At 30.5% G+C, this 26,121-nt stretch overlaps 2 protein-coding genes across 2 annotated transcripts; both read right to left on the bottom strand.

Annotated features, from left to right (window-relative positions):
- Positions 1-308: 308 nt before the first annotated feature.
- On the bottom strand, positions 309-3,000 carry LOC118037982 (subtilisin-like protease SBT1.4). The gene has a single exon (XM_035044180.2). It carries the CDS (start codon positions 2,873-2,875, stop codon positions 551-553), a length of 2,325 nt encoding a protein of 774 aa, XP_034900071.1. The 5' UTR covers positions 2,876-3,000; the 3' UTR covers positions 309-550.
- Positions 3,001-9,063: 6,063 nt separating this feature from the next.
- LOC118037981 (cation/calcium exchanger 4) lies at positions 9,064-11,570 on the bottom strand. The gene has a single exon (XM_035044179.2). It carries the CDS (start codon positions 11,205-11,207, stop codon positions 9,261-9,263), a length of 1,947 nt encoding a protein of 648 aa, XP_034900070.1. The 5' UTR covers positions 11,208-11,570; the 3' UTR covers positions 9,064-9,260.
- Between the last annotated feature and the right edge of the window lie 14,551 nt (positions 11,571-26,121).

Below are 26,121 nucleotides of genomic sequence, written 5' to 3'. Positions count from 1 at the left end.
TCCATGAGGTGTAGACAAATCCTTGAGGTGCACTTGAATTCGATTTGTGTATTTTCCCTCAAGATGATATCACTTGAATCTTGAGAAGACCATGAAGACGGAGATGCTCACTGCATGGTTAACAGAGACACTAGCTGTTCACTTGCTCGCCGTCTTTTCTGTTGTAACCCATTAAAGCTTCATTTCTCCCCTAAATTTACGTAGCTTATGCTGGTTTCTTATGAATCTATGGACGTACAACTAATATAGCGGATGAAGAAGAAGAAGAAACATCAAAAGAAATGGAGCAAATCTATTGACTACAATAATAGAAGCAATTAAAGCATTATTTCATCCAATTCACCATGGAAAGCATCAGTACATTATAAACAAGGAAAAAAAAAATTCCTTTCTTCAAATACATTAAACTAGATCAACCATTGCACAATCTCCAATTTGAAATCTCGTTGAAATGAAAAGCTAAATCATCACCACCACATAATTTGTACACAAGAGGCTGCCAATGCCCCAATTTTGAAACTATTCCAGATACTTCTCCAATATCCAGTGCTTAAATGGATTCCCTGGATGATCCTTGACGCCACTTGACAGCAATTGGACTTCTTACTCTGTGAATCCCATTGCTCCACTCGATCGATCCAAATGTTGCGGAGTTAATGCTAGACCAACCCGAGCTAACACTGGAGAAGGTAATGTCATAAGACACGGTCTTATTCTCTGCATTAAACACGAGCCTACTTGGGGATACCTTGATGTCAACATTTGCAGGAGCATTCACTTCAACCTCATAAACTGCATCAAGAGAATTCCCAACATTTTTCACCGTCCTCCTATACGTAACCACATCACTATTGGACTGGAAAACAACAGAGAATGATGGATAGTTGAGATTGCCTGGACTGCCCTCCTTACCACTGCATATGTCCGAACTAGGAGGCTCCCTGACAAAAACCGCAATTCGCTTAGAATCATACCCGATTGCACAAAGGAAGGCAATATAGTCACTTGTGTCCATATCATACACCAGTCCAGGATTTAGAGCACTATTAGGATCAACATGACCAGCTCCATGAATGAAGGGTGTTGATTCTTCACTACTAGCAAGATCCTTGATATTCTTGCCAGAATTGTCTAAATTATGAGCGGTGGTCACCAAAGCAGATTTTATAGCAGCTGGGGACCAATCCGGGTATGCTTTTCGAAGCAGAGCAACAATTCCACTAACATGAGGACAAGACATCGAGGTACCTGATATTATGTTGAACTCAACCCTTCTAGGATCAATTTCCAAATCTGTTGGTCCAACGAATCCAGTCCAACCAGCCAAGATGTTAACACCAGGAGCAATGACATCTGGCTTCAGAATCTCTGGTGTCAAATAATTCGGACCACGACTCGAAAAGGCTGCAACCTTAGGAGCAGAAGGTGAAGTCCCAATTATCGTTCCACGGAAATTAATTGTTGCAGTTGGATACTGACTCAATTTGACATATTCTCTAATCTTATCGGCAGCAATTTCACCGACCTCAGTAGCAGGCAGAAGATGAGAATCAGCAATCAGCTCCTCGCCACTATCTGCTGTGTTTGCCAGTATCATTCCAAGCCCACCGGCAAGCTTCACTGCAGCTCCCTTCTCCACTCTTGCATTCCCTCCGCGATCGCATACCACAATCTTCCCCTGGACTTTTGATGGACTTATACTCCCCATATAGCAATACCTATTCCCAACATCACCAGCATACACCAAAGGAAGCTTGATATCAACAAGTGGATCGCCAGAGTACAGCGAAACCCCACTGAAAACCCCTCCATTGCCCAAGACTACATCGGCTGGAAACTCTCTATCAATTGTTGAAGCACCGACAGTAAGAATCCATGGAGCAATATTAACAGCAGTATATGGATCTGGTCCTGAGTTCCCAGCAGAGCAAGACACAACAATTCCATGTTGTGATGCACTAAATGCCCCGATGGCAATCGAATCATGATCATATTGAGGAGCATGACCAGTAGCACCAACAGATAAAGAAATCACATGGACTCCATCATAGATAGCCTGATCCATTGCAGCAAGAATATCAGAGTCATAACAACCTGAACTCCAACAAATCTTGTAAGCAGCAATTCTTGCTTTTGAGGCCATACCACGAGCTTCTCCACTCGCGTACTCGAAAAGGCTCGCGTTATGGACCGAAGATCCAGCTGCAGTTGTTGATGTGTGGGTGCCATGACCTTCAGTATCTCTTGGAGATGCAGATTCTTTTGATTCATCAATATTTCTCCCTCTATGACTTATATAGCCCTTGTTATAAGCTCTAGCACCAATAAGTTTCTTGTTGCAAGAAGAGGCTGGAAAGTCAGGTCCTGTCTCACAGATCCCTTTCCAGTTGGCAGGAACATCAGACAGACCGGAATCCGATAAACTCCGGTGCTCAGGCCATATTCCAGTGTCAAGAACTCCAATGATCACACCATCACCATAACCAGAATTTTCCCAAAGACCAGAACTTTCGGACAAGCCCAAGAAAGCAGGGGTGTGCGTGGTGTGAAGCTGGCGAATTTGATCGGGAATGACTGAAAGAATACCCGAAACACGGCGGAGCTTTTCCACCTGCGTGGTTGTGAGTTGGGCTGAAAAACCACGGATAGCATGGTTATAGTTGTAGAGGAGCTTGGCAGGGTGAGGTGAAGGAGGGAGGGAATGAATGATGGAGGTGTACCAATCATGGTGAGAAGAGAAAAGGGAGGGCTTGTGGGATCTTGACACGTGGATGATGAAGGTTTGTGGATGGTCTGATGATGATGATGATTGGATTGGGAAGGTTAAGAGGAAGAAGAGGAGACAGTGAAGGAAGGGGAGAGGGGAACTAGCCATGAGGTTTTTTCTGTATGTGCGTGTGGATGTTGGCTCCCTGAGATATAGGATGGGCTCGGAATTTTCTTGTGAATTTTTTTTTTTTTTTTGGATTCTTTGGATCCCCAACTGCCCATATACTATCTTTCTGCCTTTTCAGTAACTGATGTAAACATTGTATCTGACCTCTTAACACAAGAGGACGTAATGGCAGCACATGATTGGTAGTGGATTTTATTAGCAAGATGACAACAAGGCTTTTCGAATTTATTAAGTACTGATCCAATCCATTGGGATAACCTTACCATGTGCTAAAAATAATTACTTTTTTAAAAATAATAAAAAAAGAACAGAAAATAATTTTTGCTATTGACCTTCATAATCTAATCTAGCATAAAAATATTTATTTTTATTTTCACTATATTTAAACCTTTAAATCATATAAATATTATCTTATAAGATATACAGATATTAAATCTTTCAATTGTATTATTTATTTTATCAAGAGAGTTAATTTTGATAGAAAAATAACTTTTATAAATATTTGAAAATTAGGTAAAAACTTCTAGTATTTATGAGTTAATTTTACCAAGAAAAAATCTTGAGAATGGTATGTTTTAAAGTGGGAAAAACTTGAAAAAGGGCATATCTTAAGTGAAAAAAAAAAAAAAAAAAAACCTTGGTGTGAATTTATTAAGTAGCTATTGTACTCTTGAACTTGGACTAGTGAAGGAATACAATACTAAAGTACAGTTTGATACTAAAGGTGTTGATGTAAGCTTGCCGAATCACATTAAAAATAACTTTGCAAATTCTCTTCTTTATCTCTTTACTTTAAGCACCTTAATTATATTGTTGGTTATTAAGTTTATTTGAATTAATTTTCATTATTTATTTGAATTAATCTTGGTGTGAATTTTTTTTTTTGGGAGATGGGGAACCATATAGAGATTTCTTATAGAGACAAGGAGATTTCACATATAGGTATGAAGATTCTTCTAGGAGATATTGCGGATTTCGTGTGGAGATATGAAGGTTTTTCTTATAAACACAGATTTTATAAGAAAATTTTACTAGACAACGATAGACATAGGCAATCTTAATCATAAAGATATCAATGCATTTATTTATAAAAAAAATTAAAAATATTTTATTGATAATATATTTTCAATTGATTTGAATATCATGTGCGAGAGAAATTCTTCATTTTCATGTCTAGAAATGTAGATGTTGGTCAAGATGTGTGCATTTAGCATATGACTTTTAACCTCGAATGTGATTATGTTTAGTAACTTGAGGAAGGCAAATTGATTGAGATCTCTTGGGTGAACAATGATTTATTAAAGATTGGTCACACTCATCTTTATATTTCTAAAAGTGTAGGTGTGGTTATCTTACAACACTCATTTTATCTATACTAACAAGTTTTCCATTACTTGTTTGACTTTTATAAAAGTTTTGTCTAAGAGAGTGTACAACTTTTCTCATATAAAAGACTTATAAACCCCATTAATCAAGGCCTTTATAGCCATTATTTCATGTGAGCCTTCTAGCTTGAGTATTTCTTTGTTAAATCTTTTTAGACATTCATTTATGAATTTCTTATCTCTTTGTGTGATAATAAATAGTTCAATGAATGCTTTTTTAGGTAGGATGCTCATACTAAGTGAGTTATGAGTTTCTGATAGAGATTTCTAAAGCCAATAATAGATTTAGGATCCAAGTTATGGTATCACGTCTAGGTTGACAAATAAAATATGGTCGAGAGGATTTTTTTACATGGCATCTTTATATTTTGTGATGAGCTCTAAGTTATGCATGTTTTGCATATGTTTTTTTTTTTTTTTTTTTTTTATCTTTGAATCCCTACATAGTTGTCTAGGTTTATTTTTATGGTAATAAAATTATTAGGGATGTGAGTATCCAACACTAATATATTTATTAGAGAACCACTTTAGTGATAAGGGATGCACACTTTTATATTATAAATCATTATAATTGTGGAATGAGCTTCCTTCTAAATAATTTTTTTGTATAGGCTTTTACGAGAAATCCCTGAATATATGTTGGCTTGTCTTTGGGCTGACCTTTATATTATTTGTAGTATCTAGTTGGAGAATGCTTTTCATGATAGTGAGAATGACTTTTGTATAGGATATGGGGGATGAAAATACTCCTGCTTTCTTGCATATCATTTTGACCTATTTCTTTCTCAAACTAGATTTTTTTTTATGTATTGAGGGTGCAAGTGGTAGAGCCATATGTGGAAAAAGAGGTAAGGCCTTGAGCTGCTCTTGAGTGACTAGTAGAGCCTTTATGAGTATCCTCATCTTTTGTGTTAGTTATTAGAGATTTAAGGAATTTGATGTACCTACAATGGGGAGGTATGTCACCCTTCCATATATTGAAGTTTCTGTTTGTCAACCATAAAAAGAACTAGGAAAGAAAAGTAATTGAACTATCTTTTTATTTAAGTCCCTACAGACAACACCACTAATAAAGTAAAATAAAACTTCCAATAATCTTGGGCTTTCCTTGGCTGTTTAATGGACTTTAAAATATATTTTTTGAATAAAAACTTGGTTGGCAATTCATGATGTCTTACAAAACAAGTATCTTATATGGGATAATGAAACCTTTAATATTTAAGTTAGTATGATGTAAGAGGAATATAATGTGTGAAAAAAAAGAAGATAAAATGCAGGAAAATGTTCTTCTCAGTATAGTTACGAGTAAAAATGTTCATGGTATGTATTTGGTGATTCATGAGTATTTATACACATATAAATCACATGAATTTTCTTGGTGTGAAATATGGTTGTAGGCGTATGACATGACCAAAAGATTGATGTCTTCTTTCAAGTGCAGGAGTATCAAAGTAATAAATAACCTGGCAAGACCGGGATCGAACCACAGGGAGGTGAACTATATAAAATTATAAACAACAAATGAAAAGGAGTTAAAAAGAACTTTTGAGATGTGATATTAATATGAGTATTAATCAAAGATAAAAGTAATTGTCAATAATAGAGGATCCACTAATAGTATTAGAAATAAGTATAGTATAAACTCTTTTTATTAATCAATGGGAAACCACACACATAGGAGGTTTCAATTGGATGATTTATCCTTAATAGTTCATTATAAATTTTTAACATGATCATATTAATTATCTTATTTAAGTAACACCAAATTTTTAAATATTTTCAGGAATTCAGGATGCTAACTTATGTTAACAACAAATCAAGTTGCTCTCATAGCATAAGTGTAGGTTATACCATACAGTTGGCTATGAAAGTGCCAAGCATTTGTTTTATCAAGTGTTATACAACACAAATTTAGATTAACCATTTAACAAGCAAGGTATTAAGAGTTAATAAGATTAAAATATAAGACATGTTAATAACAAACTTTCTTGGATATAAACATTGAATTTTATGTTGAGTTTATATTATACCTATTTTAACACCATTAGTGAAACTTTTTCACTTTGACATAATAGAGTTAGCTAAACATAATAAAAAAGAGAAACATAAATAAACAACATAAGAACATAAGTATAGTAAAGGAAATGAAAAGCATAAACAAGAGATTAAGGAAAATATAACATAAAATAAAACTTAAACATTATAAAAATATAAAGAAATAAATAAAGAACATGATTTTGATCTGAACAACCAAGATGCCTAAATGCATGGTAAATGCCTCCTTTTATAGGCCAAAATTTAGAACTATTGATTTGATGACTAATTGTTGAGTGGTTGACTACATCTTGACTTGGTGACAATCTTTATCTTATTGTCTGAACAAAACATTATTGATAACGTCAGAATTTGAACAAACTTAACCATGAAAGTTCTAGAAAATTGTCTCAGCTTTCTAGAAAAAAAAATTGAGGTCATTTGGACTTTTAGAACTCAAGATATGGATTGAACATTGAATATTGTTTGGGTTGCATGACAGATTCAGACTTCATTGTTGTTGTTACAATTTGGACTTGAAAACAACCTTTTTAAATCTTGGACTCTCATGAAAGTTTTAGGCATATGTCTTATCTTTTCATCCATATAAAGTAGACATAAATCCAAGATTTATAACTTCAGATATGACTCAATGACCGAACAATGTTCCAGTTTGGACTGAACCATCATCTCTTTTTTAAGTTTGGCCCTCTCTGTCTTTTAAGTTTTAATAGTTAAACTCATCAATCAATCCTTTGATTTATGTGATAGACTTGCATTTAAGATGAACATTTACTATAAATTAAAGTTATCTTATAATATCAAACCTGTTATTATAAAACATTCTTTCATTAAGGAGTTATTGATCTTTCAAGTGCAAAATGATAATATAAAACCTTGATAAAAATACACTTTTAAGTACTAATCATTACCACTTGAATCATAAATTTTTAAACTTAGATTTATGGGCTTATTCATCTTTTCAATGTGGTTATTTTGAGTTTATGGGAATGGACAATTTTATATTTTATATTTTAAAATTAATAATTAATATTTTATATATAAATGCACAATGCATTTACTTGGTTAAACCCAAAGAGTCATAAATTTTTAAGCTTGGGTTTAATGTCTTATTTGTCTTTTTATTGTGGTATTTTTGTAATTATAGGGTCGAGATAAGAGAAATTTCATATTTTAAAAATAATATTTAATGTTTTTAAATGAAAAATTGTTGGCACTTACAATGTACCTGTTATCGCTTAAGATAGCTTTGTGCACTTCAAGTTATGTGTGCAATGATGTTGTGAGGTGAAAATTCTGCAGTCATAGTAGCATTCAAAAGCTCCTAGAGTCGTTGTTCAGATAAGGTGGTGCATGTGGCAATTTGGCTCCGATGACTTTTTTTCTTTCTTCTCTTTTTCTCTCTCTTCACCTCGAAAAGCACATTGCCTAATCAAAAATTCATATTATCCTTTTATTTTATTTTATATCTGACTCAGTCCTTTTTTGTATGATTTTCATCTTGATTCCTTTTGTAAACTTTAAATTTGTATTTGACTTCACCCTTGATAGAAATTTTAATTTTTCTTTTATTTTGTTTTGGTTTCAGATTTGATCATCTTTCTTTTGATTTTGAGTTTTTGTTTTGATTTGTTTTGTAAGATGTTTGAATTTTTTTTAATTTCACCATTGAATCAATGAATGTTATTTGTCTTTTTTTTTTTAGAGTTTTTGTCCTCATTCTTTCATTTTTTTTTTTGGGCTTTTTATTTATAGAATTTTTTTTTCAATTTTTTTTTTCTAATATTGAAAATGTTATTTTTCCTCAAATTTTATTCTAATTTCAGATTTGATCATCTCTCCTTTAATTTTGTGGTTTTATTTTGATTTCTTTTGTAAAATGTTTGGTTTTTTTTTTTTAATTTCATCCTTAAATCAATCAATGTTATTTCTCCTCTTATTTTTTTGTTTGATATTTTGTCCTCATTCTTTTACATTATTTTTTTTTTGTTCTAGAAGATTTTTTTTTTTCAGTTTCATCCTCTAACATTGAGTTGGTTAAAAATTAAGGGTCATGATTTTCTCTGGTTGGGTTGCATTGGGCTCATGACCGAGGTAACAAGATTAAAAGGTTAACCCGAATAATATTGCTCTCTTTTTTTTAAATTGATTTTTTTTTAATTTTATTTTTCAACATTTTAAATTTTATCTTTTATTACAATTTCTTTAAATATTACCATGGGCTCGTACATGAGTTGCATATTAACAAGCGCACTAGAGTTCACTTGAATTATTTTTTTATTTTTTTTCAAATTTCTTTATGTATTGCCCTAGTTAGATTGAAATGTATCAACATCAATTTATTTCTTTTTAGTATATATATATATATATAATCATGATCATTTTTTGTTTCCTTAGTTCGATGCATATAATATTAATATTAATGAGACAAACTTACTCAACTTGATCTATAAATCAAATCATGAATTTTTTTTTTAACTTTTTTAAAACACACTTGTACTCTCTTGATGTTTTTTTATTTTTTACATAGATGTTTTTTGGCATACAGCATAACACGGGTCACGAGACTTGATGTTTTTTTTTTTTTACATAGATGTTTTTTGGCACACAGCATAACACGGGTCACGAGACTAGCGGAAATTAACCTACATGGATTAATCATCACGTTGCTTCCTCTTACAGATCAAACACAACAATGAAAGGCACTAACTAAGCTTGGACACCTCATTAAAGTAACCTTTTGGCATAATAACAGTCCTGTTACCATGTGAAATGTAAGCCCCTAGAAAGGGAGGTCATTCAGAATTTGACAGCGAGTGCTGACAAGATTATACACGCGCTCTGATATAATTGCAATTTTACAATTGAAATGTCGGGAAGATAATAGTTTGAGGACTCTGCCCTTCCCAAAAGATAGCATCTGGTCAACTAACTGAATATCCCATGGAAATGGTCACCCTTACTGAAAGAAAAATCACATACAGAGCTATGAGGCCCATCCCTAAAATCTTGCTAGGGCGCATGTCGTTCTTAGGTAAGACAACAAGAGCCCAGATTAATCCTAACATGAGAAACCCCATTGTGTAAAACAAGCTACTGTCCTGAGGAACAACGTAGACACCAGTGCTCTGTGACCAGGCTCCTAGCAGCAATGAGACACCTAAGCCAACAAGAGTGTTGAACATGGGACCTGCATAGCACCCGGACATTGCAATCTGTGCGCTGTCACCACCATTCACTGCTAATGCAACATTTGACACTAAATCCCCCATCGAGTTGCCCCATGCTAATACAGTTAATCCAAGGATTGATGGGTTAATTCCTAGGGCTATGCCAAATGCAACTAACAGAACAACAAGCTCATTAGCTATCATGTAGAACCACACAATACTCATAAAAAAACCCCCTAATACCCAGGCAAGCAAGAACCTCTGAGGTGGATGATCAGAGTTTGTATGTTGATATGCAAGAACACCAAGAACACAACCAACTGCAGTGCCAATAAAATACATTATGATTCTACTTTCAGAACCCACATCATCTTGGCTACTCAACAAGAATGCCAGTAAGAGAGGAGCCAAGGAAGCACTGGCGACAGCATATGGCTTTGACCATGTTTCCTCTTCAACTAACGGGATTGTTAACCGTCTGGGCACTGCCAAGGGCAACTCCATCATTGACAACAGCCTGGAACATGAAAATGAAGAACTGCGGATTTCCATGCCCTCATCAGTCCAGCCCCACGGAGGCCCTTCTTCATCCAGCAAATTGATTTTTGATGCGTGATTGGAATAAATGGCCACATTCGAAGCCCACATCCATGATGGCAGGGAAGAAGGTAGATGGGGCACGTCACTTTCAGTCTCAAGGTCAAGCAGAGAACTATAAATGTTTGTATCCTCTTCACCACTCGTTTGTGAAAATATACTCCCTCGCACAGGAATCAATGGTGTAACAGCATCCAATTTCAACCTCTGTGCATGTTTCCTCAACATCTCATTAGCAGCCACAGAAACTGCATACACCACATAAATCAAGACAAATGCAATAGCCGCTCCAACACTCACCTCACCAACCATCAAAATTATCAACAACGACATTAGTGTAAAAAGGAAGAAACAAATATCTCTAATGAAGCATCTCCTGTCAATCTGAACTTCCTTATCCGCAACACATAATGATACAGCCCCGACTACAATGCAAGTAACAAACACCGCACCACCCAGCACACTATTAAGTCCGACACCACCTGCATCCTTTCCGACAAATGCAGCGATACTTGCAAACACATCTGGTGCTCCATTCCCAAGCGGAAGGAGTGCAACACCAGCAACTGTAGGTGACAATTTCAAAAGATTCGATAACCTCTCCAAGGAACAACAGAAGTAATCAGCAGCTGTGTTCCCCAACAAATAAAACAAAGCAACAAGCCAGATACCCAACACCACATAACCCAAAACTCTAAAATCACCACAATCACAATACAAAAACTTGATATAATCAAAGAACGCACCCGACGAACAGACCGGGTTAGCTTTCAAGTACTCACATTCATTAGCGTACCCATCATGATTAATCAGCCCACTACATAAAGCCTGATTCTTTAAGCTTGAGTCATTTTGATCACCAGTCACATTAGCCAAACTCGATGAATTAGCATTGACTTCAATCATTTCCCTATGAATAATCGAATAACCCCTTGACCCATCTCCAAAAACACCTCTTTGACTTGAAATTTTACCAACAAAAGGATTTCTAAGTATATCTACCCGGTTGTAAAATAAAAACAAAAGGATCAAAGTACAGAATCCATTGAAAACCCCTTTCAATTTGGGGTTCTTTGAACTATACAAGCTATCAAAGACTTTCATTTTAATCTCAAAGCAAAAATATAAAGAAATAGAGAAAAGAATAAAAACCCAGAGGGGAAATCAAGGCCTAAAGTTTCTTCCTCGTGTTTACGGAAATGAAACCCTAGTTCTTAAGCAAAGTAAAGAACTTTGCCAGGTAATGAAATTGAAGAAAAATCTTACCAATGAATTGGATAAAGTGCGAGCAAAAACAGAAGATTAGGAGGGGGGGGGGATTAAATAGTGGTATAATGAAGTTGAGAGATAATTGAAAAGAATTTTTGGTTTGGTTTTTTCGTTTGGGTCGGTCGGATTCAACCTCAACCAAACGGGGAAGTCAGCAAACGCTTCACACACGCACGTGCAAGTACGGGAGTAAGATTCTGTTTTTGATTTTCTTAGGACAATAATAGCTTGGACTTTCATTGATGCCGCCAAGCCTACTCACAAGCCACGAAACTTCGTGGGGGTTAGAACAATGGACATTAGCCCAACAGGACTCACTAGTCACTGGACAAGAGGCTCGTACTATTTTGCAGACCCACATGGTTTTTGGCGCCTTATTGATTCAGCTATTTCCAAATCTTGTATTATTATAGTTGTAGAAATCATTCAAATTATAAATAATTATATTCAATCTATTAATATTTTTTTAAAAAAATCTAGTGCTTCTATGTGATGCATTAAAAAATTATGCATGTATAGCTTTTGTTGTTTGAACTAAAAATTATGATATAAAAAATTATCTGATATAAGTTGTATTTTTGGATGATCTTCAAAGCCAATATTAATTAATGATCTCAGAAAAAAATATATATATATACACGGGTCAAAAAAAGTTAAGATAGTACAAAATTAGTAAGCTTATTATTTATTTTTTAAACAGAAATGTTGAAATAGATGTTTTACTTCTCTTAACATTCCACCCTTCAAATTCCTTGCTACCTTTCAATATTTTTTTTTCTCATTTTATTTTTTGCTAATTTAGAAAGAAAGTCCTCGAAAAAGAGAGAACTTTTTTGTTTTTTAAAAAAATGAATATATATATATATATTATATATATATATATATATATATATATATAATGGGTCGGCTGGGCTTGAAACTTAGATCCACCTCAATCTCAACAATTCTCTGTTTTTTATATGGGTTGAATCTAGCCCAACCATAATTATACAATCTAGGTTTGATCTAGCCAGCCAATCCAGCTTGCTCACTCAGCTGACCTGGCAACAATGTCACTGTGCAAGCTTGCGGGAATTATAATTCACGCATGCACAGTGAGCAGTTAATTAAAATGCAAACGGGGGAAGAAGAGCTTACCTGGCACTGTTGCCGGAGACGAAGCTTGATGGCGTCTGTATAGGTTTGGATTGACTTTACTTGTGATTTTCTTCAATCTATATTTGTTTCACTTCTTTGTTCATTGCTGCCATGATTTTGCCAGTATTGCTTCCTTCTTCCAGTTGGGCTGCAAGAATATTAAGGACACGGCATTGTTAAAGGCAAGGTTATTAATTTTGTTTCGGTAGGTGTTTTATTTTTTTAATTGAAAGGAATGTTTTAGTTTTGAAGTGTTTCAGCGTGTTGTTTCGGGATTGTACATATATATATATATATATATATATATATTCAACAAACATAATTTAAATTCAAGATAAATTAATTATAAATTATACAACACAAACATAATACCAAATAAATATAATTTCAAAATTTAAAATATTTCTAAATAGTCAAGATTAAATAGATCTTTAACTTAAAGTAATTCAACTTATACAAAATATCAAAATATTATGAAAGTAAAATGTTTTAACACAAATATTTTAAAAATAAAGTTAGGTCAATGTTATCAAGGCTAATAGAATCTAAAGCATCTCTTGTTTTGCTCAAATTCCTACAAAATATAAACATGAAAAAAAGCAACATGAATATAAACCATATATATTAGTGATAAATCTAATTTTAAAAAATTAATATAATCATTAATGAAAAAAGTAACAATAATTTTCAATATTATTATTAATATCATTGTTATTGAAAATAGTAATGAAAAAGAGCTTTTTATACTTGGATGGTTTAATTAATTAAATTGAATGAGGTTCAATTTGATTCAATGGCTTTTCAAGAGCGGAACGGAATATGTGGAATGAAACCGGAACGTTTCAGCCGAAATTTAGCCGAAAAATCCGGAACGAACTGAGATTTAAAATGAGATGAAAATTGTTTCATTTTTTAAATTGTTATGGAATGTTTCGGCCATTCCGGACGAAACGGAACGGAATTAACAACCTTGATTTAAGATTCGCTCTTCTTCCTATGAACGAAGGGATGTAGGCTATCATAAAACTGAAACATGTCAAGGATTTAATTATCTATTTTGGAACCACAAGGCCATATTACTAGTCTTGGTGCTCATGCTTTGCTGTGCAGTTAAATTATATTTTTTTCACAAAAATAATGTTTAAGTGTCATAAGCGAGTTTTGAGAAAAGAAAAAAAATTTGCAACTCAGGTTATATACCTGACCTGATTGAATAAGTTGGTTTTGTTTTAACTAGGCAATAAAAAAGTCAACAACAATATCTCGATGAAATTTAAAAGAAAAAACAAATTTATCATGATAACCTAGAGAAAAAAAAACTTTTTTTTTTTAAAGGAGACATACACTATAACTCAATTCACAACCTATTAAATATAACAAGATAAAATAGGGTAAAAAAAAACACATAAAAAAATCAGTTTTGATCAACCCAAGTTAACATGAAAAACCTATAACTTCAGTAATTAAAGTTGAGTCAACCCGAGATATCTTGTCAAACTCGTTGCTTAAATCATGAGATCAGAATAACTCGATAAAAAATAAAATAAAATAAAATTATAAAGCCCTTTTTTTTTATTAAAAGAAACTATCAATCCATATTAGTTTTTCAAATTCATGACCTGGATCATTAGATCCGAAGCATTCTATATAAAAAAAAATCATGAAGCCCAATTCTCAATCAATCAAATATTGAAGAATAAAATTAAAAAAAAAAAGAAGAATTTCATTTATATAAAAGGATTCAAAATAAAAATAGTAATTAAAAGGATGAAAGTCATAATTAAAATACAAAATAAATTCTATATAATTTGATTAAAAGGTGAAATTGAAAATAAAAACCAATTTAGCAAAAAAATAAGAAAAATCAAAAGAATAAAAATCAAAATCGACATAGAAAACAAATTGCCGATACTTTAAATACCAAATTCATCAAATAAAACTGTCGTCATCGAATTATACATTAAATACCGTCAAGTTAATTTTGTCGATAATGTCGTCTACAAAACTTACATGTCATTGAAGTATTTGGATTTATTTATTTATTTTTTTTCACTGTAATTTTTTTGATATATATCATGAAAATATTCATGTCGTTGTTTATAAATAGATTTAGTAATGAAAAATTTAATTAGTAAATATCACCGCAATATACTTATAGGAAATATTTTTTGATATTTTTATTTTTATTTATCAATTTTATTTTAGTAGTGATCATTATATCTAAAAGGTTGCAAACATTTGGAAAACGTAGCAATACGAAATTGAAAGGTTAGCATGGTACAAAGATTTTGAGGAATTGGCCAACAATATCGTTGTTTCTTGACAAAGGGCTTCACAAACTTGGAAAAGGCTAAAATTTCTTAGATGTGTCCATGGAATTTTCCCACGCTGAAAAATTATCTGTAATAATTTGTTAATTTAAATTTATTGTACTTACCATAATCATTTTGCATATCTATCACGTAAAAAAAAATACATTAAGTATCTTTTCGAGAGAAAAAAAATGACATAATAAAATATATACGTTAACAACATTAACTTTATATATATATATATATATATAGTCCGAAGACTTAGAATATAAATTGGCCAAAAAAAGCTGTAGTTCAGAGCTTAGTATTGTCTCGCCTTAATTTAAAGTCCAAACTTCTCTAACCAAAACAATATTCCTTCAATAGTTATAACAACAATAAATCATTCAAATATATGCTAAAATTATTTTTGAGGGATATAGTTTAATTTAATTAGTTAGATTTTAGATTTATTTTTTAAAAATTACTAGTTCGAGTTTCATAAATCTTAGAATTACTAAAAACTTACATGATTATTAATTTAGAGATCTCAAGGGGTTAGTTAAGATGTCTAAACTAATTTGGTCATGCATGATTAGCTAAAAAAAAAAAAGCTAAAATTATTCTTAATATCTTGTTCATTTGTGTATTACCTTATCATACATTTTTATTAGCTTTAAAATTTTTAAAGGAAAATTATATCTAACATCCCATAGTTAACTAGATTCTTTTTTCATTTATTCGATATGTTTTAATTAGTTTTCATCCCAATGTTTTAAACTATTTTTTCTTATCTTCGACTCAATTTCTCTTTCTCCTCCCTACAAACACAAAATCTTACCAAAATCAAAACCTCATTTTTTTTTAGTTAATTTATTCTCTTTTCACTTGTGATGCGATTTGTTTAGGTTGAAGTTGTAAATTAATTATACTTGTTTTTTTAAAACCCTTAAAGAAACCTCAAATTAATTTTCAAGATTTTGTTTTTAATATAATCTTATTGACAAAACCAATAACAACCAAGGTTCAACAGTTAATAAGAAACGAGATCTCTCAACCATGCAGCTCAACAATTGAAAAGGGTACTCCAATGGCCACAGTAGAAAGATAAAAAGCCAGAAAAATTAAGGAAATCAATCGATCAGGGTTTGGTGGCTTCGAGCAAGACATGCAGTAGTTCAGAGGAAACTCCAACCCCACTTCGTCGGCGATTTTCAAATGCTTCATCGCTTCCTAACAATAAATGAGAGGATATTTTATGCCAGGTCCGGCGGCCAAGAGAATGCTAGCCTCAGGGATAATGCATGGCGTTATGCAAGGCTTGCCACAAACAAACCACAGGTCATCACGATCGAGTTCATTGGATAAATAAAAAAGGGTGTTTTTTATACATTTTTTTCAAATAATTTTTTCATATCAAAATATATATTAATGATTTTTTTTTTAAATTATTTTTGATATTACATATCAAAATAATTTGAAATCACTAAAAACATATTAATTAAGTTAATAAAAAAATAAAATATTTTAAAAAACAATTTTAAAATATATAAAAAAATAGATTTAATTGAAAGTGATGTCGCTTCTACTTCCAATATATATTATTTGATGATGGAACACCAAATGTGAAAGAAAAGAAAGTTCCACCAGTAAGAAGTTGAGGAGCCCATACTTTTGTTTTGGCGGATCAAGCCTTTGTGAAAACACCAGGGAGCAGCATCGGAGCCAGGGTTCCAATCCTTCTGTTCCCCGAAAAAAAATTCAAAGCGTAGAGGAGAAAACGTTGAAGGTGGTGCCTCGGTTTTGTTTTGTTCTTTTTATTATTTAATGGTGAAATTATAATATTTAATATCTTTAGTCATTGAATAAAGAATAATGACAATCCTCTAAATAATAAATTATCTTTTGTTGATTTTGTTTTAGAAAAGATATAAAATGTTACGTGCGTTACAAAGTTTTTAAGAATTTGTTAAAAAAATTTATTGATTTTCATATTCTTAATTACAATACTAAAATTACAATAAAATACCAATACTAAAACAAATTCTACCTCACCTCTAATTAAGAAAAAAATCAATATTGGTAAAATTACTTTAAATAAAATTATTAATCTCTTAAAATTACACAACAAGAATATTGCATAATACTAGGGATATAACCAGAATTTGTAGATTTACTGACATAATTTTCTGTTGATATTTATATTTACAGTTTATCAACATGAATTTTCCTAATGGCCTTATGGATGGAAATAATCCATTTATGCCAGAATTACTAACTCTCATTGGTGATTTATGGTTTATCGGTGATTTTGTCGGTAATAATTTCATCGATGGATCTACTAATAGAAAAGGGGTGCCAAAAAAGAAATTTTACCCGCTTCATGTTGTTAGTATTTCTATAAATGAATATAACATATCATTGACAGAAAAACCATATGTCATTCCATCAATGATTGTTTTTGTTCGTCAGTATTTTTTCAATACATTTAACATATAACTATCAAACAAACCGTTTGTTATTTCATTAGTGACTAAACAATGACATTGACATTTGCAATAATTTTTTTCCAACTCTCTGAAATATACTGACGGACTTAGGCCGTCGGTAACCCTGTCAGTAATAATTCGGATTTTTTAAAAAAATCTATTAAACATAAATAAAAAATCAGTGGAATTTTCAATAATTCTTTTCCAACTCTCTGAAATATATCGACAAACCAAGTTCGTCAATAACCCCATAAGTAATAATTTTAAAATATATTTTAAAAAAAATCTTTTAAATAGAAATAGAAAATAATTAAATTAATATATAAATCAAATATTAATTGCATATTTAAACATTTATAAGTTCAAATACAATTAATCTAGAATAAAGACGCTCGAGGAGAAGGAGGAGGAAGGTCTTCGCTGGGACCGTGGGGCAAATAAAAGGAAGCACATATACCACCCATCTGTGATCTCATCTTCATTAACAATTGGTGGAGTTTGGCTTTCTTAGCATTGAGTCGTTCATAATTAACAGCAAGATAGGTCGTTCGAGCTTGAACTCGCTGGTCTAAAATCGCCTCGAACTTTGGAGTTTAAGTGTTCAGAATCAATTGCAAGCATCCAATGGTTGAAACACTCCAAGTTGTCCACAAGTTCTTGGCCGTAGTGGTAGAGATACCTTACAATCGATTCCTATTGGGTTTACTAGATAATCCTACCTCTAACAACAAATTTAGATCGAGATTTGAATGGGTCAAAGGATCGTTATTGTATCTCTTCTTCGACCGGGTGTTATGTGTATCCTGAAAAAAAAAGTAAGCAAATTTAAAATAAATAATAACTTAAGAATTAAAAGGTTGAAAACCAACATACCATAAAATGCTAAGCTCAATTATCCATGAGCTGCTATACCTTTTTTTTTTTTTTACGGTTATCAATATGTACGTGCGTTTCTATTAAAAGCTCTACTTAGTTTCGCTTGCGTCTAAGAACCGTAGCCTACAAGAGAAAATTTTTGTTAGTTAAATATATTTATATAAAAAAATAAATAAAAAATGGATGTAATTAAAAAAGAATTTTACCATCTACTTTGCATACGAAATAAACGGAACAGACCCACTGGAGTGCGTGGTAACAAAACCGTGAACACGCTAGTTTCAATTCTCCGCACGTGAGTGTGATAGTCTCGTGAAATGTTTGGACATCATGTGTTGAATATAGTTTGCCCATATGGCCTTCAAGACATACAAAGGTCTGAAATCCTTCCAAACCACCAGCTCCTTCCAGCCTGGAATCTCTCTTTTCTAGCATTTTTTTTTGCTTTTTTTTTTTTTTTATGCCTTAGGTATGCAACCTATATGATACAAATAAATTATCTGTTATTAAATGAAAAATAACACTGAATAAAAGAATTTTTTTTTTTTTTTTTTATCTTGATACCAATTTTTCCTAGTTGCAACATGATTCTCTTTACCCCTCCTTGTAATAGCATAGTTAGCTCTATCCCATTTAAAATTTTCCTTGCAGTTAGAATTTGTAAAAGAAAATTTTCATTAATTAATAATAAACTAATCAAATTAACATAAAAGAATATTTAACTTAATATTAACCTTTAACGATTTGAACCATGTATCAATTGTAAGTTTCCATTTAGGATGTTTGGAAACTTGACTCCATTGAAACAATAGAATTTTCATCAATGATATTATGGTTCTAGTAGCCTCAATGTTTGTAAACTTAAAATTGTATTTGTTAATTAAAATTATTTTTTCAAAAATTATTAACATGTCATTGTGAAGGGAAAACAAACTTACATTGAAATGTCGTTCTTCCACTGAGCCTAGTACTTTCAGGTAAATGGATCTCGTTGTGAAGGGACCCCCCCTCGACGTGGCAACATCGAACTTGTTGAGCCCATGTCGAGCGTGGTTGCCTGTGTCTAAGGTGCATGTTTTTGGTTGACACTTAATGTCTCTTAGTCGTGAGAAACACTGTTAGAAGAACTTGGTATCCATATAAATTAAAGGATTAAGATATCATATACTATTTCTATTTTAAAAAAATTCATCATCACCTTCTTTGTATGAAAAAACTACTCAAAATTCTTAAACTTGCAAATACACAACAATTTAAATTTGGTTTCCACAAACTAATTGATTTTATTCAATTTGTTTTCTTGCTATTGAGTAAATAGTTCACTCAACTTGTACTTAACCTAGCTTTTAGATTATTTTTTTGAGTCTTTTTTATTAATACATAAATTTATTATCAAGCAAACCTAATTATTAAATCTCTACTTTTTAACTAGGATTTTACTTTATCAATACGAAAGCTTCTTTTCTATAATTAGGTTATATAAAAAATCATTATCATAATAATATTATATTGTATATCATATAAAAATCAATCTAAATTTATAACTTTAACTTGTTATTGAAATTGAACTTATAATTATGAATATATAATAATCAATGATTATTAACCAACAATATTTTAATAGAAGAGAAAAGAAGGAATTGAGGAGAGAAGGAGAGGGAGAAGATAAATAAAGAGAGGGACGTCAGTGTTTATTTGCAGAAAATGTAGAAGAAGAATAGGAAGAGAGAAGATGAAAGCCATCATGTCTGTTATGATTTGAGGGATTATGGTCTTTTAATTTGGGTTTTTTTTACCAATGATTTTACTGATGAAAAATTAAATATTAATATTTTAAATTTTTCTGTATGTGTTTCCGTTTATAACATCTAATAAAATTTTCAAATTTATAAACAATTCTCAAAACCCCCTCAAATATCACCTATAAGTTTTCATTTCATCGGTAAATTCGTTTATAACAACAATGATTAAAAGTGACATAAAAAAGTGATTAGTCTCATTACTCTCTGGAACATACCAATAGACTTAATATGTCAGTTATACCATATGAATTAAAACAGTGAACAATTTTATGGAGATGTGAATAGTTCCAAAGCTTTCTAGAATATATTGATGGACTCAATCCATCGATCATACCATATGTATACCCAAATAATTACCGACATCTTTCCTATCAAAAATTAAATATTAATATTTTTATTTTTTCATTGGTGTCTCCATTTGTAAGGTCTAATTGAAATTTTTAATTTAATAAAAAAATTTCAAAAACTTGCCAAATATTACCCTTAAAAAATAAAAAAATAAATATTTTCGTATTTCTGTCAGTTTCCTCATCTGTAAAGTTTAATTGAAATTATCAATTTAATAAAAAAAATTTAGAAACTTGCCGACTATTTTTGTCAATGATACCATAATGTAATGAATAATGAAATTGAGAGAGGAATAGTTCCAATGCTCTCTGGAATTTACTGACGAACCTAATCCATCGGTGATACTCTCTATATTGAACATAATGATCAATGCGATTGAGAAGGGAACAATTTCAATGTTCTCTGGAATATACTGACAGACTTAATCCGTTAGTGATACCCTTTATATTGAACATAATGAACAGTGCAATTCGGAGGTGAAAAGATCTAATGTTCTATGGAATATGCCAGTGACCTTAGTCTGTCAGTGTATTTGTTTGCATTTTATAGTCTATTGGTTTTCCTATTGGTACACAACAATTTCTATTGCCAGATTGTATCTGTATTCCTTATTTATCCATCCTGCAAATACTTAAAATCATAGCAACACATATAACACAATAACACCAGTTATGTGCAGAATATTAAAATCATATAAAATTAACGTTTCCTTGTCATTTCATAATAAATTAACATCATCGTCATTACATTAAAGTTAATTTTGTCCAAAAATATTACATTATAATTGATGGCATTACACATTTGTGTTGTGCATATTAATTAGAATTGTCTTCTTCAATTTTGCCATCTCAATCACAATATTCTATGTTGATTTCATCACTATCATCATCTTCATCGACTTATGTATGTCTACTAGTTCTCAAACATTATTTAACTCATCTACATCAACATCAACCAAAGTATTCTCGGCAACGCAAAAAATTGAATTTTTTTTCTAAGTCATTAGATATAGCAACTTGATATGGATCAACTAACTTATCAAGTTAAAAAACATCATCTCCTATAGTTAATTCATCGTTTCCATCTTGAACAACCTGGACACAACCCCTGAGTTTGGTTTTTATTATAAATAACCAATCAACTCTTAAATGATCCTTTTTAAAGGAAGAGATGTATGTGTAATAAACTTGCTGACATTACTTGACAAAAACAAAGACATTATTGACATTGCGGAGTCTAGCCTTTGTATTAATTGTGACCAAACTATGATATGAATCTACTTTGATATCTCTGTCAATGGTATAATATCAATAGCATTTGAATAAAAACACCATATTATATTCACTATAATATTGTAATTCAATGACATCTTTTAACTTGCTATAGTAATCAACTTCAAACTCATTAGAAGTTGATTCCTTAACATAGACCTTACTGTTATATGTCTCTCTACCTTGACCCTACTCTTCAATATGAAATACATGTCTATTAATAAAATATATGTTATAACACCTCACCTTACTTTTAGGATCCATACTTAGTAAATTCAAAGTAACAGTAGGATTCTCTCCAAATTGATAAACCTAGTATATTATGCTATTAATATAAGCATGTAAAAACATAATTTATGATATGCATGCATATAACTTACAATTAATATCAAAACAAGCCAGCATGTATAATAATCATATAATATATTTAAGTTTTTATAAAAATAGTAAAACTTTTGTTGTCGTCTATGATTAATTATTTATCTTTAAGATTTTATTGTTCATCTCTTGGTGTAAATGATGTTTGCAATAACCTTCAGAGATTTCAACAACACCATCTTAATTTAGATACACTTCTAAACAAGGTATTTAAAGCAAAGTAAAAGGAGTATCTCTCAACAAAGTAAATCTAAGCTCTAGATTTAGAAGAAAAAAAAAATCAGAACATAAAAAGAAAAGAATAACATTAAAAATGAGGTGATTACGAATTTGTAAAAATCTAAAAAAAAAATTGTAGGAAACTCTTCCTTCACCCCCCTCCCTTTAAGTGGATTTTGAATGCTAGAAAGTTAAAGAATTAATTCTGGTAATAATTAGAATTAATTTTCATAATTATCAAACTTTTGATTAGTCATCATAAATTAAGAATCTAATCTAAATGTTTTGGCTATAAATCCAAATTTTCAAGCTAAAATAATTGTTTAAATTTACAAAAATGCTTTTGAAATAGACTATTCAGGTGCTAATATTTATGGGCTGGACTTGACAAAACAATGAGTTAGAAAAAATAATCCTTCATAAACCAGGTCCAATTTCAATTTTCAGTTGGAAAAAAATAATCTATTACAATCCAAAATATTATTTTACAATAAACTCAAAATCAAACCCAAAGCCCAAGCATAACCTAGGCCAACATGTGTATATGAGTTTAAGTCTCAAGCCTACTTTACTTGATACCCCTCCCCTCTAAAAGCATGTGTATTTTTTGAGCTTAATTTTAACTTCTCAACTTTTTATTTTATAAATATAAAAAAAGTTTTATTTCATTTTTACATGGGAAAAAGCTCTTTAAGAGGATTTTACTTTTCACTAAAACATATCAACTAAGAATTCTATGAGATTAATTTTTTATTCACTCATAATTTATTTAAATTATTTTAATAAATAATATTAAAAAGCTTATATTAAAACTTAAATTCCAATAAAATTTTAAACAAAAAAAAACATGAACCTCATTTTTAATTTATACTCAAATAAACCCATTGGCCATTTTCTTTAAACAAAATTTTCCGACAACACATGCCCAACAACCTTCTTCTTGGCAGTATACAATTAATTATTGATTAAACTATTTTATACAGAGTACGGACAACTTACAAATTCCAACTTTCAATGGCTAAACTATGTTTTCCTTGACTTGTTGGTATATATCCACACGCAAGAAGTTAATTAAGCAACGGTTAATTCATTTGCATGCCCACCTGTGTTTAATATGACATCGTGGTATCTATCGATTTAGTTGCAATTATAGAAAGAAAAAAAAAATCGTACTAGTTGCATGTGTCATCGTATTCATATATAGAATTATTATATGGAATGATTGCTAGCTATTTAATTTGTATTTTACAGCGAGTTATATATTTTCTATAAAAAAAATTTAGATATATCGGTTTTTTAATATGTTATTTTATATAAAAAATTATCATATAACTCATAAAATTAATTCAAATATTTAATTAAATAAATCAATAATCATTTGTGTAAAAAAAAATCATTAACAATAACTCAAAACGAAATTGAAAAAATTAAGATATAAATATAGATTAATACATTTAATCCCATAATATGAGACATTTATTTGGTTGTGTTTGTTGAATTTGTTTATTAAAATATTTTTTTATTAAATTAAACGATAATAAAAATAAACACATATATGAAATTGATTGAATAAAAAAAAAAAATTATGCAAGGTTGTACATGTTATAAATATTATCTAAAAATAAATACTTTTAATTTTAAAAATAAATTCCATCTATACAAAACAAAAAAAAAAACTTTATAGATGAATCAAAATAACATCTTAAATAAATTAATTACATACAAAACAATAATAATAATAAAAAAAAACATCTATTTAAAAAAGGTTGCAAAACCTGTAGCCTAGGTCATGAGACTGAGATAACCAGATAAGAAAAAAAATTAAAATAACTACAAAACCAATCTTTCTTAAAAAAATAAAAATAATGTCAAACAGTGAAATTTTTAAAAAAAATGAGTCAAAAAAAATATTGACCTGTATTAACTTATCAAACTCATGAACTAGGTCATTAGACTGAAAGCATTATAAGTGAAAAAACTATAAAACTCAATCCCTAGTAAATTAAATGTCGAAGAATTTAATTAGAAAAAAAAATAAATTACACAAAAGGGTTTAAAACAAAAAATTATAATTAAAAGAATGATGGTGAAAATCAAAATAAAAAATAAATTAAAGGGAAGCCAATTTTTTTTTATTGGAGGATTATATTGAAACGAAAACTAACTTTAACAAAGAAACAAAATCAAAAGAATGAGGGCTAAATTGGAAAAAAAAATAATGCACCATAAACATTGATTAAAAGATGAAATTGAAAACCAATAAAACTTTAACAAAAAGGCCAAGAAAAAAATAAATATCAAAAGAATAAGGACCAAATTGAAAAAATAATTTATAACAAATTATAATTAAATGATTAAATTAAAAACAAACAAAACTACTATAATAGGGCCATATACAAAAACCAGAAATCATAAAAATAAGTACTGAAAATACTCAAAGAGGACTAATATGTATTTTTTAAGGTAAGACAAAAAGAAGGGAAAAAAAAAAACCGAACATCGACATCAAACTGCCCATTAGTGTCTATAACACGTCGAACCAAGAGGAACAGAACATGATGTTTTCAATGACAAAAAAGAAGACTAGGTTTGGCTACGGAGAGGCGCCACACACACCATCCAGAAGGCACATGCGCCTCTCATGCACTTACATGTGAAGATTACACGCCATTAGCTTTTTTGAATAACAAATTAATTATTTAACATAAAAAGACTAAAATACCCTCAATGAATCTAGAATTAACAAAAAAAACCTTTGTGAAAGGAAAAAAAAAAAAACCCTGGAACATGTCTTATTTTTTTTTTATTATTATTTCTAAGGGAAAAAGTGTGATTTTACTATATTCTAAAAAAAATAAAAAGACAAAAAACCTCTTGGTTCACAATTCTCTTTTTTTTTTTTTTTTTATCATAAAGGTAGATAAGTCATTTCATTGTTTAAAAAAAGTAAAAAAGACATATACTCATAATAATCTTTTAATGACCAATGAGCCATTGAAAAAGACCAAATTACTTTCCACTCAATGACATCCAAATTTTTTTTTTCAAAGAACAAAAATATAATTTCAATGTAGCAATCAATAATAATATATATCTAGTGCATCTTGTAGGTTTTTTTATAATAATTTGTTGGCATCAACTCTTTTGTATATCCTTAATTTCATCATATTTAATATTTCATATTGTTAGCGTATTGTTTTCATCGTTGTGTTTTTTGACATGTCTCCGCGGGAATTATTGTCCGTGAATTTATTTACATCTTGACCTTTATTTTAGATTTACCCAACTGGAACACACCTATTTCAATCCATTAACCATTTGTCATATTATTTATTAATGAAAATTGAATTAATTAAAGTTATTTTAAAATGTATATTTCAAAGATGAACATGTATATATATATATATATATATATTAACAAAAACTATTTTAAAACCATAAAGATGCATAATAAGTATTTTGTTTTAAAAAAAAAGAAAGATGTGTGCATGTATAAAAACACTCCAAGAAATTAATGTTGCAAGAGAGAAAAAAGAACTAGAAAAAATAGGACATGTATGAAAATTAAAATATTTGAAGAACTAGAAGAAATGTTTTATAAATGTATGAATGTTAAAAAACAATTCTGCAGAGGCTAATCACGTGAATGTAGAAATTAAAACAATTATACAATACTCTAAATGGTGTGGGGGAATCACTGTTCCCCCACACACAAAGCACTGTGGATTACAATAGTAATCCACAGTGCTTTCCTTCTTTTTTTCTTTCTTTTTTTTTTCCTAACTTTTTTTTTTTTTCGTTTCTTTTTTTTTTTCAAATTTACTTTTTTTTTAACTTTCCTATTTTTTCATTTTTTAACAGTGCTTTCCTCTTTTTTTGTTTTTTTTTTTCTAACTTTTCCTCTTTTTTTCCGTTTCTTTTCTTCCTTTTTTTTTTCA

The sequence above is a fragment of the Populus alba genome, chromosome 3 (assembly GCF_005239225.2).
Source record: "Populus alba chromosome 3, ASM523922v2, whole genome shotgun sequence".
In the NCBI taxonomy this organism is placed as follows: Eukaryota; Viridiplantae; Streptophyta; class Magnoliopsida; order Malpighiales; family Salicaceae; genus Populus; species Populus alba.
Note: the sequence above shows the minus strand (reverse complement) of the source record. Positions and strands in the feature narration are given on the sequence as shown.

Coding starts and splice junctions, on each gene's coding strand:
- LOC118037982 (XM_035044180.2), bottom strand. CDS start 2,875: ATGGCTAGTTCCCCTCTCCCCTTCCTTCACTGTCTCCTCTTCTTCCTC.
- LOC118037981 (XM_035044179.2), bottom strand. CDS start 11,207: ATGAAAGTCTTTGATAGCTTGTATAGTTCAAAGAACCCCAAATTGAAA.